The sequence below is a fragment of the Oryzias melastigma genome, linkage group LG9 (assembly GCF_002922805.2).
Source record: "Oryzias melastigma strain HK-1 linkage group LG9, ASM292280v2, whole genome shotgun sequence".
Lineage (NCBI taxonomy): Eukaryota > Metazoa > Chordata > Actinopteri > Beloniformes > Adrianichthyidae > Oryzias > Oryzias melastigma.
In genome coordinates, this window is record NC_050520.1 from 17,117,077 (window position 1) to 17,129,352 (window position 12,276).

Below are 12,276 nucleotides of genomic sequence, written 5' to 3' on the forward strand. Positions count from 1 at the left end.
GTTTTTTGTAAGTTTTAATATTTTAATTACTTGATAAACATAAAACAGAATTAGGACAATATTTTCAAAATAGTTTATTGAAATAAAAATGTCTTAAAATGAAATAGAAAGTGAAGAAGTGAATGCAAAACGGTCAACAAACCAAAAGAAACTAGTCGTGTTGAGGCAGTGACTCAGCTGGGTTCTTTTTGCTGATAGAGAACAGTTTCAAACAAGTGGAAATATCAACATCTGCGGGTCAGTATTGATCGATACCAACTTGAGATTGATATTTTGGATCGATTAACCCAGCAGTACTGGGTTGTCTATCATCTTGATTTTTTTGTTCAGACCACCCATTACTTTTTTTACCACCTGTAAGGACAGTTGTGACTGAGGCTTTAGACATGGAGGAAGTAGCTGATCTTCTGCATTCTGGCTCCCTGCGGGTTTCTAAAAAGAAGTGTCTCCACAAATATCAGCCAGGCACCTGAAAAAGCTCAAGTTGGCTTGGATTAGGAAGGGACGTGTATGGTGTTCAGCCACGAACCAGAACTGATTATCATTGAATGGGTCGCCAAGGTGGGTGGAGTTCTCCTGCCTCAGGTGGAGGAGTTTAAATATCTTACGGTCTTGTTCACGAGTGAGGGAATATCCGAGCATGAGATTGACAGACAGATCCACCATTATGCGGTCGTTGCACCCCCAGAAGATCTGGAGGAAGTGGCCGGGGAGAGGGAAATTTGGGCAACTTTGCTTAGACTGATGCCCATGTGACCCGGTCCTTCCTGGATGGATGGATGGAAAGAAGGATGAATGGATGAAGAATGTTCCCACCTTTAAAGTGTTTTTTTAAATAACGTCTGAAAGCAACGTGAAGTTTTCCTGACCGTGAGACTAAAACTGCTTGGAGATGATTTTCAGGATCATCTTTCACGTAAAATCGCAGCTTCCTTTGTTTTTCCCTCGTGGAAACAAAGCAGACAGCAGATGCCTCCACTACTTTCAAAGGGAGCTTTGAGTCAGTGTACAATCAAAGACAACTTCTCCCCAAACACCTGAGCTGCTGTGATTGAGAGGTCTGCTGACGGTCAGTCTACCTGCTCAGGTAAACTGGAGCTGTTTGGCCACAAACTTTCAGACCAGTGTTTCCTTCATTATTTATTTTCTGGTACAGTTTATGTTCCAAAAATTACTTTTCAAAGAGACAGCAGAATGGATCCAAGCGTTTTGATTCTGTGCAGAAAAAAAAAAAAAAAAAAACAACCTCCAGGTAAGAGCTGATGGAGAATAACAACATCGGTGACTAGTGACCCACCCTCTGACTGCTGGTTAACATCAGTGTTTCGAAACAACTAAACCTTTTGAACTAAAGTCCAAGTTTGCAACAGAAACCGAGTTTTTATATCACACGGCGTCAGTCTGCTGCCTCCATGCCGGGCTCTTCTCCTACCTGTTTGCTGCCCCTGTCCTGCTGCATGTGCACCTGAGGAACTTCAACAGTGACGTGCACAGACATGCATGGTGACAGCCACTCTCACCAGAATGAGGCTCCTTCTCTCAGAACTCAGATAACTAAAAAGATGTACACTAAAATCAGTCAGCATCTGAGCTCCACACCTGCAGCCATCATCATTGCAAAAGTACCAGCAGTGTGACGTGGATATTTATTTTTCTGACCTACTTAAGCAACAGTTTTCCACAGAAACCTCCTCCTCACCTCCAGCTCGCACGTGAGCAGGAGGTGAAACTCACTCGAACGCGAATCTGACTGAAATGGCCTTTTCTGAATCCGTTTGCGATTCTGCCCACTTCTGTGATCGGGTTAAAAAAATGAAAAGTGCAGAAATCAGAACTCACCTGTGGTGAGCGGGCCCAATCACAGCCACCCCTCCCCTCAGAATCAATTTAGACTGAATTGTGATCGACACAACCTTCAGCCAATCAGCACGCAATCTGAGAGCGCTTCTGCGTTTCCAGATCACCTGGACCAATCACAGCGCGAGCTGAGAGAACGTTCCCTTATTTGGAGAAGGCAAGCGGCCGCGTGCGCACATAAAGAGGCGCGCGGCGCTGACAGCAGTGTCAGTGATCAGCACAGCTGGGGCAGAGCAACTGTTAGACACACACCGGAACTCACCTGAAACAGGTAATTGACTTTCGTGCGGATTTGATCTACCTTAGCTCACATTTATTAGGTTACTTTATTTTTCTAGTTTCTTTTTATCATTTTGACTATTGTGTTCATCTAAAGACAAACGGGAGCGATGCGTTTGCTTCTTTTTGCCTAAAGCTTGTTTTAGTTTCATTATCTCATCAGCTTTCATCCTGTGTAGTCTTTATTTGAGCCTTTCTGTTTAAATTGAGATCTAATCCGGTTATGAAGTAATTGCATCTGAACTGCGGTGCAGCGTCTGCCTGTTAAATGGGTGTGGCTTCATGTTTCATAACTCTAAAAATCTCTTCCTCATTTTACTGAAGTGCTTCCGCTGCTGACTCGTCTCTGCATGCCTGCTTGTTTCTGAACATGAGTTTGTGGTTTTGGTTCCAGACATGGAAGAGGATATCTCTGCTCTCGTGGTCGACAATGGATCCGGCATGTGCAAGGCTGGTTTTGCTGGGGATGATGCCCCCCGGGCTGTCTTCCCATCCATCGTGGGCCGCCCCCGACACCAGGTATGGTCACACTTGAAGACTTCACCTGCTGTGGTAGATGCTGCAGCCTGTAGCTCACGGTTTTTTTTGTGTGCAGGGTGTGATGGTGGGAATGGGACAGAAGGACAGCTACGTTGGAGATGAGGCTCAGAGCAAGAGGGGTATCCTGACCCTGAAGTACCCCATTGAGCACGGCATCGTCACCAACTGGGATGACATGGAGAAGGTGCTCCCTCGGACCTGCATTATTGAAGGGAAAGAAGGTTCTTATCTAACGTGCTCCAATTCTTCAGATCTGGCATCACACCTTCTACAACGAGCTGAGAGTGGCACCTGAAGAGCATCCAGTCCTGCTGACCGAGGCTCCCCTCAACCCCAAAGCCAACAGGGAGAAGATGACACAGGTGAGTACAGCCTGACTACCTCACTTCAGGCTGATTTGCGTTCAAAGCTCTGGATCTTAACCTGACCATCCATCTCTCTATACAGATCATGTTTGAAACCTTCAACTCTCCTGCCATGTATGTGGCCATCCAGGCTGTGCTGTCCCTATACGCCTCTGGTCGTACCACAGGTGAGACCCTGAATCTGGAGTTTAGGCTGGAAGCTTTTCTATCACTTTCCTATAACCATGATCTGATTGCAGGAATTGTGATGGACTCTGGCGACGGTGTCAGCCACACTGTGCCCATCTATGAGGGCTATGCTCTGCCTCATGCTATCCTCCGTCTGGATCTGGCTGGCAGAGATTTGACAGATTACCTGATGAAGATCCTGACGGAGAGAGGCTACAGCTTCACCACCACAGGTTTGACTGACGTGTGGAGTTTTTTTCCCCATCAAGCTTCTTTGTGAAGTTGCTAACTGACTTTGCTCTCCAGCTGAGCGTGAAATTGTGCGTGACATCAAGGAGAAGCTCTGCTATGTGGCACTGGACTTTGAGCAGGAGATGAATACGGCTGCTTCCTCTTCCTCCCTGGAGAAGAGCTACGAGCTTCCTGACGGGCAGGTCATCACAATCGGGAACGAGAGGTTCCGCTGCCCTGAGGCGCTCTTCCAGCCCTCATTCCTTGGTTTGTGTGCCTCATTCACTCAAATATTCCCCTACTGATCACCTGGTTTGGAAGCTGCATGGTTGAAATGTGACTAAAAGCGGAATCTCATTTCTAAACTCTCTTCCTCCTCAGGTATGGAATCTGCTGGCATTCATGAGACGACCTTCAACAGTATCATGAAGTGTGACGTAGACATCCGTAAGGACCTGTATGCTAACACGGTGCTGTCTGGAGGAACCACCATGTACCCTGGAATTGCTGACCGCATGCAAAAGGAGATCACTGCTCTGGCCCCACCCACCATGAAGATTAAGGTATGTGTTGATTTATTAAAAAAAAAAAGAATATCCCTTTCAAAAAACTGATTTACTGCACCAGATTTGTCTACAGCTCATTATTAAAATTTAAGTTCCTGCTTCAGACTCAAGTTTCAACCCACATGCATGATGTCAAGCCTGAGAACTGAAATTCTGAAGTGATTGTTCCAGTTTCTGACTAGACAGCTAGGTTGTAAAATGGATACTGCACATTTTGAGCTCTTAGTTATACTTATTGGAACCTGAAGTTGACAATGACCAAAGTGAGACTGCTCTTGTACTAAATCTTTCCTTCTCTGCTCCTCAGATCATTGCCCCTCCAGAGAGGAAGTACTCTGTCTGGATTGGTGGCTCCATCCTGGCTTCCCTGTCCACCTTCCAGCAGATGTGGATCAGCAAGCAGGAGTACGATGAGTCCGGTCCCTCCATTGTCCACCGCAAGTGTTTCTAAATGACCTCTGCCCCGGCAGTGACTGCACTTCAGTCGACCTCCTCCAGACTTCTGCTTCATCTTGAACAGACTCAAACTTGCCCAACGAGGTGAACTTGATTCAGCAGCCTGAACCGAAGATCCAACAGAGTCTGGTTTGATGTGAAAATGTCCTGAGAGGAGCTGAAACTTTCAGGTTTTGCCTGAAGAATTTGAAATCTAAATGTCAGCAAAACTTCCATGTTCTGTACAAGAACAGTCATCTGAAAACTGGTTGTAGTTCTGGAAAATAAATGGTCTACGTTAAACTGTTTTGACTCTTCATTTACAGCTGCTGATCTTTGCTCTCTGGAGGAGCAACTCTTGTTTTGGTATTTCATAGTAAAAGATGAAGTATGTTAGGTTCAGTCAGACTCAAGACTCTCTTAACCATAGAACTAAAATCAACTTAAACAATCAATCTCATTAGCCATGTAGTAGTTTAAAAGCAACTCTGTAGTATATTCATGTTTTAAAAAAAAATCAACATGGATGGGATGTCAGGTTTTATTTTTTTTGTCCTCCTCCCTCTCCTGTCCCAACTGATTAAACATTTCAGATTGGCAAACGGAACTAAGGTTTAGTTTCCCTTATACAATTTGACACCCCAAGTTTGGCAAAGGCTACATAGTTCTGCTTCAGGGTTGGTGTTTGAATAATCCTGTGTGTGGCGCCACCAAGAGGCCAAAAACTTTCATCCAGTAATGGGATTTTTCTTAAATTGAGACTAAACAAGTGACGTAATCTGAAAATTGTCTAGAATTCCAATTTTTAACAGTCCTTGTTCATATCTAACCCTTTTATGATGCATGTTTTCTCTTGCTGAGAAACTTAATATTTTTAAATCAGTGCATTTATCAGCCAAAACACATCTCATGGAGTTAGGCTGTGGGGAAAAACCAATGGCAGAACAGTTTCTAAGCAGACATATTGAGATGTTTAACTACACAACTAATGGCTACAATGCATTTAAACAGGACCTTAAATGCAAATTAAAAATTGGCATCACAAGACTTCATATCAAATACATTCTAAGTTGAAGCTTTTTCTGCCAAACCTGTTCATAATTCAGCAGTTAATGAGTGAGTCTGGTTTCCAACAAAAACAAGACGGCTACTTTGAGAAGAAAAATCCTCAAACACAGAAGATGCATGTTCATGGTGACATTATTCCAAATCTGTGAACTGTCCAAAAATGCAAACATCTCTTCTGATTTGCTGTTGTAAACTCCAGGAAGACTTCACAGAAACCAACCAAGCCTCTTATCTTCAAGTGTAATGTCATGTTGTTGGAATTCTGTAAAGGAATTTTTCAGATATATTGCAGACAAAACTCATTCAAGATAACAGTTCTTCTGTTTAAAATCCCACTTCTCAAAGTAAAATGTTAGCACATTATAAACGGCAAATAAGTTTAACATCCACCTTTTCACCTGTATAGTATGACTATTAAAGGAAAATGTCTTTCAAACTCTGAAAATTCTTTGGTTTCGTGCTGCATTCTAATCACCAGAATTGTGCTTGCAATTAACAAAGATGGAGTCACAGTGGAGCTGTGTGGGGGGGTGTGGTCACACCCTGATCACAGCCTGGCTCCTCCCTACCTCGACGATCTCCACATTCACACTCCCTCCTGTTCTCTCCGGTCCTCGCCTTGTCTCCAGCTGCCCGTCTGGTTACGATGGGGAGCCGAGCCTTCAGCCGCCCGACTCCATTCTCTCTGACCTCCGAAATATCAAGTCTTTACCCTTATTCAAATCCAGACTCAAAACCCACCTGATTAAATCGGCCTTTGAACTTTGACCCACAACTCAATCTTCTGTCTGTTGATTTTATTGTGTCTTGCTTTTATGTTTCCTACTTTATTATTTTAATGCTATTTTACTGTAAAGTGTCCTTGGGTGGTTTGAAGATGGGCGGGGTTGATCCTGGACAGGTCTCCAGTCTGTCCCAGGGCCTCAATCACACACACATTCACTCTCACATTCACACCTAGGGACAATTTAGAGTCACCAATGAACCTATGAAGCATGTTTTTGGACCTCCATCTACCCCTCTCCTCTGCATCCTCCTCACTCATGCTCTCCTTCCATTAACCTCCTCTAGACCTTTTTCCTGGCAGCTCCATGTGATGGAGCGAGCAGGACAAGGTCTGGACAGCAGAAGAAGAATCAAAGTAACTGAATTTATTTAAAAAAGAACTTCAGATAGAGAAAATTGGCCCTTAGAAGAGGTAAAAGTAATGGAGGAAAAGGTATGATTAAATTTAACAGAGGACAACTGTAAGCGTCATTTATGCGATATATCGAACCGGGACCTCCAGCATGTATTGGAGCGGTTTGCAGCCGAGTGTGAAGCGGCTGGGATGAGGGTCAGCACCGCTAAATCTGAGGCCATGGTTCTCGACAGGAGAAAGGTAGTTTGCCCTCTCTCGGTAGGTGGAGTGCGCCTGCCTCAGGTGGAGGAGTTTAAATATCTTGGGGTTTTTGTTCACGAGTGATGGAGGATCGGAGTGTGAGATCGACAGGTGGATTGGAGCGGCGTCCACCATCTTACGGTCACTGCACCGGTCCATGAGCAAGAAAACAAAGCTCTCAATTTACCGGTCGATCTTTGTTCCTGTACTCACCTATGGTCATGAGCTCTGGGTCGTGACCGAAAGAACGAGATCCCGACTACAAGCGGCTGAAATGAGTTTTCTCCGGAGGGTGGCTGGGCGCTCCCTTAGAGATAGGGTGAGAAGCTCGGTCACCCGGAGAGAGCTCGGAGTAGAGCCGCTTCTCCTCCGCATCGAGAGGAGCCAGTTGAGGTGGTTCGGGCATCTGGTCCGGATGCCTCCTGGACGCCTCCCTGGAGAGGTGTTCCGGGCATGTCCCACTGGACGAAGGCCCCGGGGAAGACCCAGGACACGCTGGAGAGACTATGTTTCTCGGCTGGCCTGGGAACGCCTCGGGGTCCCCCCAGAGGAGCTGGAGGAAGTGGCCAGGGAGAGGGAAGTCTGGGCATCTTTGCTTAGAGTGCTGCCCCCACGACCCGGTCCGGATCAGAGGAAGAAGATGGATTTTTTGTTTATTGACACCGATGTTACATTTTAAATTTAAAGAACAATTTGTGTTTTCATTTTAACGTCAATAACAGGAAATATTTTGCTTTGCTGATGCAATGTTCCGCCTGTGAATTCTTAATTAAATGACTGGACGGCGGAGCAATACCATTCAGTAAGGATGGCAGTTTTGGCGCCTCTACTGAGCCATATTTAAGCGTAAAGCACTAAGTTTATTTGAGTTTGAGGTTTATAAATAAACAATCCAAGAAATTCCAATGAAGAAAACTATTTTAAAAACTCTACAACAACTTAACTAACTGAACAAACTACTTGAACTGATTTATTTGTTCCACCAGCAGATGGCAGCAGCAGCTCAGCACCAGGAACTCAAAACAACACAAGATTAAACTGCAGTTTTTCTATTACTTTGGCACATTTCCTGAAACAGAAATTCTTAGGATGTTTTACAATAGATTGCATATTTTTCACACAATTCATGAGATTTCAAATGCCTTTATCTGCACATGATTAACTACAAAATCCAGCAGTTTGTAAATTCTGGAAATGAATGAGTCACTTCTCTATCATTTCCCAGTCAGAAACTTTTACCATTCAGAACATGTCAGCATTATCTTCATGTTTTAGTCGTCCAAAACAAAACCATTTCCTTAATTTTCAAAATAAAAACCAAATCCATCCATCTTCTTCCATTCATCCAGAACTGATCACAGGAGCAGCAGTCAAACCCAGACTTCCCTCTCCTCAGACACTTCCTACAGTTTTTCTGAGGGACCTGAGGTGTTACCACTGTTTAGAAAAGAACATGAGTTGGACTCCACTAGTGCACACTCTGTACTCAAGAAAACAGGATCCTAGGCTCCCTGCCTCTCCAGACCCCCACACACCCAGGTGAGTATCTCCTAGTAAGGGGGCAAATAAGAAAAGCTCAATTTGAAAAGGATGAGGATTACTCTCAGGGACGGAGGGGCAATCTCTCATTCAGGTTCTGTGGGTCGACTGCACCTAATTTAGAGATCCAAACACTGTCAGATCTCTGCCTTTGAACGTGGATCCAGTCTGGATCGCAGTCCAGGTCCACAGCTTAGACTGATACTCATCCATGAGTCACAAGGTGCTGGAGTATTTGGAAGTGAGTATTTTGATGTCCCTGGATGTTTTGATTGTAGCCCTGGAAGTGTAGGTGGATTGTTCTTCCTGTTCCTCCCCTATTTTTTTTTCACAGTTTTTGCAGGTAATCTCGCTCACACATTTGTTGGAATGAAACGTCCTTTGGGAAGGTAATACAAGTTGAAAATGTGTTTGGTCTGATTTTCGGCCTTTTAGCAAATATATTGTGGGTGAAATTGATCAAAAGGTACTTAATTCTTTTTCTTACACTTAAACAGGCCAATTTATTATGCATCTTACTAATATTTGTTGTAAAAGGACGGCTTAGTTAAGATGAGCTGCTTTATTTTGAGTTATCTGTAGCTTATTTAAAATGATTCAACTTTGACCAAGAATGGGGACAGATAGCAAAATCAAGTAAAATCTAAGTCCAAAAGCAGTAGATTTGCACTTATTTTGGTGTCAATTCTCAATCATTTTCCTTCATGGATGATAATTAAAGAACATTTAACAGGTAATTTATGAATAGTAGAGTGCTAATTAAAATGTTGCATTTTTCGAAGTGAAAAAAACAATATCTAAAATGTATACAGGTTTCACATTTTCAAGACCCTGACCACCACCCAGACCAAACCATGGCTTCTTTCCCAGACCACAGCAGGGGCAGAACCTACTCTCAAACTGTTAGACTTCTCATTGCTATTGCTCCAAATCTTTTATATTAAGCATAATTTGATGAAAGTTTGTGGTGTATGTTAATTTGTTAAATACATGTAAGATCTGAGATCTTAGACAGCATAAATATAGATGTGTTTACAGAGTGATACCTCCCGTGTTGCACACTAGTGATGTGCGAGTCATGAACGAATCGTTCAAGGTGTTGCGTCCACACATGATTGTTTTAAAAATAATTCCATCCACACATCCGGGCATACTTGAGCTCTTGGACGCGGTTATGAGCTTGCCAGAACAGTAGTTGGCAGTGTTTTCCTAAAAGTAAGTGTAAATCTATCCAACCAGAGCACTCCTTTTTGTGTTGTCATTTCATCCGGGAGGACGACTTCCAGCTCAAAGTTCTCCCACCAGCTGGCGGTGCGTCCAGGTCGGACCGCTCTGTGAGTCCGGGCTGAATCATATGGGCATGTTCGAGTCATCGCTCATTTGATTCATTTGATTCACCTCGTTTCGAGCTGAATCAAATGAGCGATGACTCATGATTCAGGACTCAGAGCTCACCGGACACCCGAACAGCGCCTCGCTCCGAGCTGAATCACGAGTCAGGACTCATGGAGGAGCAGCTATGATTCGTTCAGGACTCGGAGCTCACCGAAGAGAACTCATTTCGGACTAAATCGAGTCAGGACTCATATCTCTGACCAATCACAGAGCAGTTCGCCTCGTTTGGAGGTGAACCGTTTGAAAGAACCTCTCAGCAGCTCGGCCTCGTTCTGAAGCTAGTAGGAATTCATTGTGCTGGAGCGTTAGCTTTAGCTTAGCTTAGCTTAGCTTAGCTTTAGTTTATCAGCCTGTTTGAGCGGGAGGAGCTGCTTCCTCTGCTCAGCTGCTGCTTTGCCCTGATGGTCTGCTGCCATATTATTAAATTAATTTTTTCATTTTATGTCTTGCAAAGGAAATAAAAGATTATTAATCAATTCCACAACTTTTTAAAAATATAAACTGACCTTGTTATCAAACTTACTAATTTCATTGCTCAAATAATGTAATAAAACTACAAAACTCATAGAAACTCAGTTGATTTCTGCTCTTTATTTAGCTTATAACGATATCTTCTCTTGTTTGCATTTTATTTATTTTCACTGTATTTTTCCATAAATCTAATTGGAGTTATTAATACATACAAATTAATGTTGTTTTCTTTATTTTGTATTTTAAATAAGGGTTTTTTTCTGTCCCACAATGCAATGATTGGTTTTAAATTTTTCATAATTAATTTAGTCATATGAATTTGGACCTAACATATGTTACTTTGGACTCTCTGGGTACGTGACTCAGTGATTCAAATGACTCAAATGATTCGATTCACTTTGGTGAGTGACTCATTAAAACTCGAGTCAGTAAAAAGGAATCAACATTTCCATCACTTTGCACATCATGGTCAAAAGAGTGCGCAGTGACTTTTTGTGTTTGTTCAGACACACAAAAAATTAGAGGGAGCTTTGCTGCCAAAACCTCCTACTGCATGTGCGAAAGAGAGACTTGTCGACCCTGACAAGTTTGTGTTCAGCGTGTTTAGATGTGCTCTAATATTTACCATGAAGTGTAGTTTTTCTAGTCACTCAGGCTGTTCCGGCTCTAGAAAGATAAGCCTTTTGCTGCTCAGGAATGCCTTAGCCTCTTCCAGACATGCAACACATCATTTTAGCACCGACTCTCTGGACAGCCACTGTATGCAGCAGGAGATCAGAGAACAGACTTTTACTTCAGCCAGTCACTGGTGGTAATTTAAACCTTTGGCCAATGTTTGATTAATTTTCTGTATGACCACTGTCATGAATTCTGTGAATTATGAGGGAATGTTTGAGTGCAGAATGCCTCTTGGTGCAGGGTGCACTGAAATGTCAGCAACTTCCTGCCCAGCAACTTCTGCAGCAAAACCACAAAGCTTCTCTGTGCTCCTGTAATGTTCTTTGCCCCTTCAAAAGCCAGTGACAACAAGCTGTAAACAGTAAATAACAATCTCACATCTGTCCTTCGCCTGTGTCTGGTCTTTTAGTGGGATTCACCCGTTCAGACTTTAGATTCAAAGTTTCCACTTCTGCCACTTCAGAATCTACTGGAATTATGTTGGTTACCTAGACGGTAGAAGTGCTACGAGACGTCAAAGAACAGAAACACTGAAGCTAAAGCTTTGGTTTTAAAGGGTTATTCAATTCTTCCTGTGTCCATTCTGACAAAACAGCTCTATTTGTTCAATATCAATTTTGTCTTTGGACTCGTCACAGGCTAATGAGTTTGAACTGGTGTCTTTGATTTGTTTTCTGGTGTTGTTAGGTTCCTGTCTTTTATAGTCTTAGCAGAGAGAGAGATGTACAATCTCACCCTTATTTTGAAAGTCTGTGAATAAATGGTCTGAAATATTGATCAATGACAATTTTTGATATTGTCCATTCTTGAATGCTTTTTGTGCCTGGAAATATCCTGAGCAACCATAAAACTAGCACATATCAAAAACATTTTGCTCAGGATCAACCATCCTCAGCAGTTCAGAAACTACTTATTTTTCATCTCCATTTATATATATTTTAGCATGTGCCAGGTGTTTCTTGTGGAAATGTCGGACAATGTTTGACTTTTTGCTGTTCGCAAATTTTACTTTACATATTTAGCATAGTGGAAAGTACGGAAGAGAATTGGGGCCACTGAAAAAAAAAGCCCATGAAAAATTATGACTTTAAAGTCAGAATTCTGACTTTTTTCTCAAAATTCTGACTTTAAAGTCAGAAGTCAGACTTCTGACTTTAAAGTCAAGGTTCTGACTTTAAAGGCAGAATTTTGACTTTAAAATCAGAATGCTGACTTTAATCTCAGAATTCTGAGATTAAAATCAGAATTCTGTGAAAAAAGTCAGAACTACGGAGGCCCGTTGACAACATTCTGCAGCTAGCTC

General features: G+C 42.8%; 1 protein-coding gene across 1 annotated transcript; it reads left to right on the forward strand.

Annotated features, from left to right (window-relative positions):
* Positions 1–1,980: 1,980 nt before the first annotated feature.
* Positions 1,981–4,744, forward strand: LOC112138173 (actin, cytoplasmic 2). Its single transcript, XM_024260744.1, has 9 exons — positions 1,981–2,128; positions 2,531–2,655; positions 2,732–2,860; positions 2,928–3,038; positions 3,124–3,208; positions 3,281–3,442; positions 3,516–3,707; positions 3,822–4,003; positions 4,314–4,744. The coding sequence occupies exons 2-9, from the start codon at positions 2,533–2,535 to the stop codon at positions 4,455–4,457; spliced, it is 1,128 nt and encodes a 375-aa protein (XP_024116512.1). The 5' UTR covers positions 1,981–2,128; positions 2,531–2,532; the 3' UTR covers positions 4,458–4,744.
* The last annotated feature ends 7,532 nt before the right edge of the window (positions 4,745–12,276 follow it).

Excerpts from the sequence above, each read along its gene's own strand:
- LOC112138173 (XM_024260744.1), top strand. The coding sequence starts at position 2,533 with ATGGAAGAGGATATCTCTGCTCTCGTGGTCGACAATGGATCCGGCATG. Across the intron at positions 2,861-2,927 it reads ACTGGGATGACATGGAGAAG|ATCTGGCATCACACCTTCTA; the intron begins GTGCTCCCTCGG and ends CCAATTCTTCAG. Across the intron at positions 3,039-3,123 it reads ACAGGGAGAAGATGACACAG|ATCATGTTTGAAACCTTCAA; the intron begins GTGAGTACAGCC and ends CTCTCTATACAG.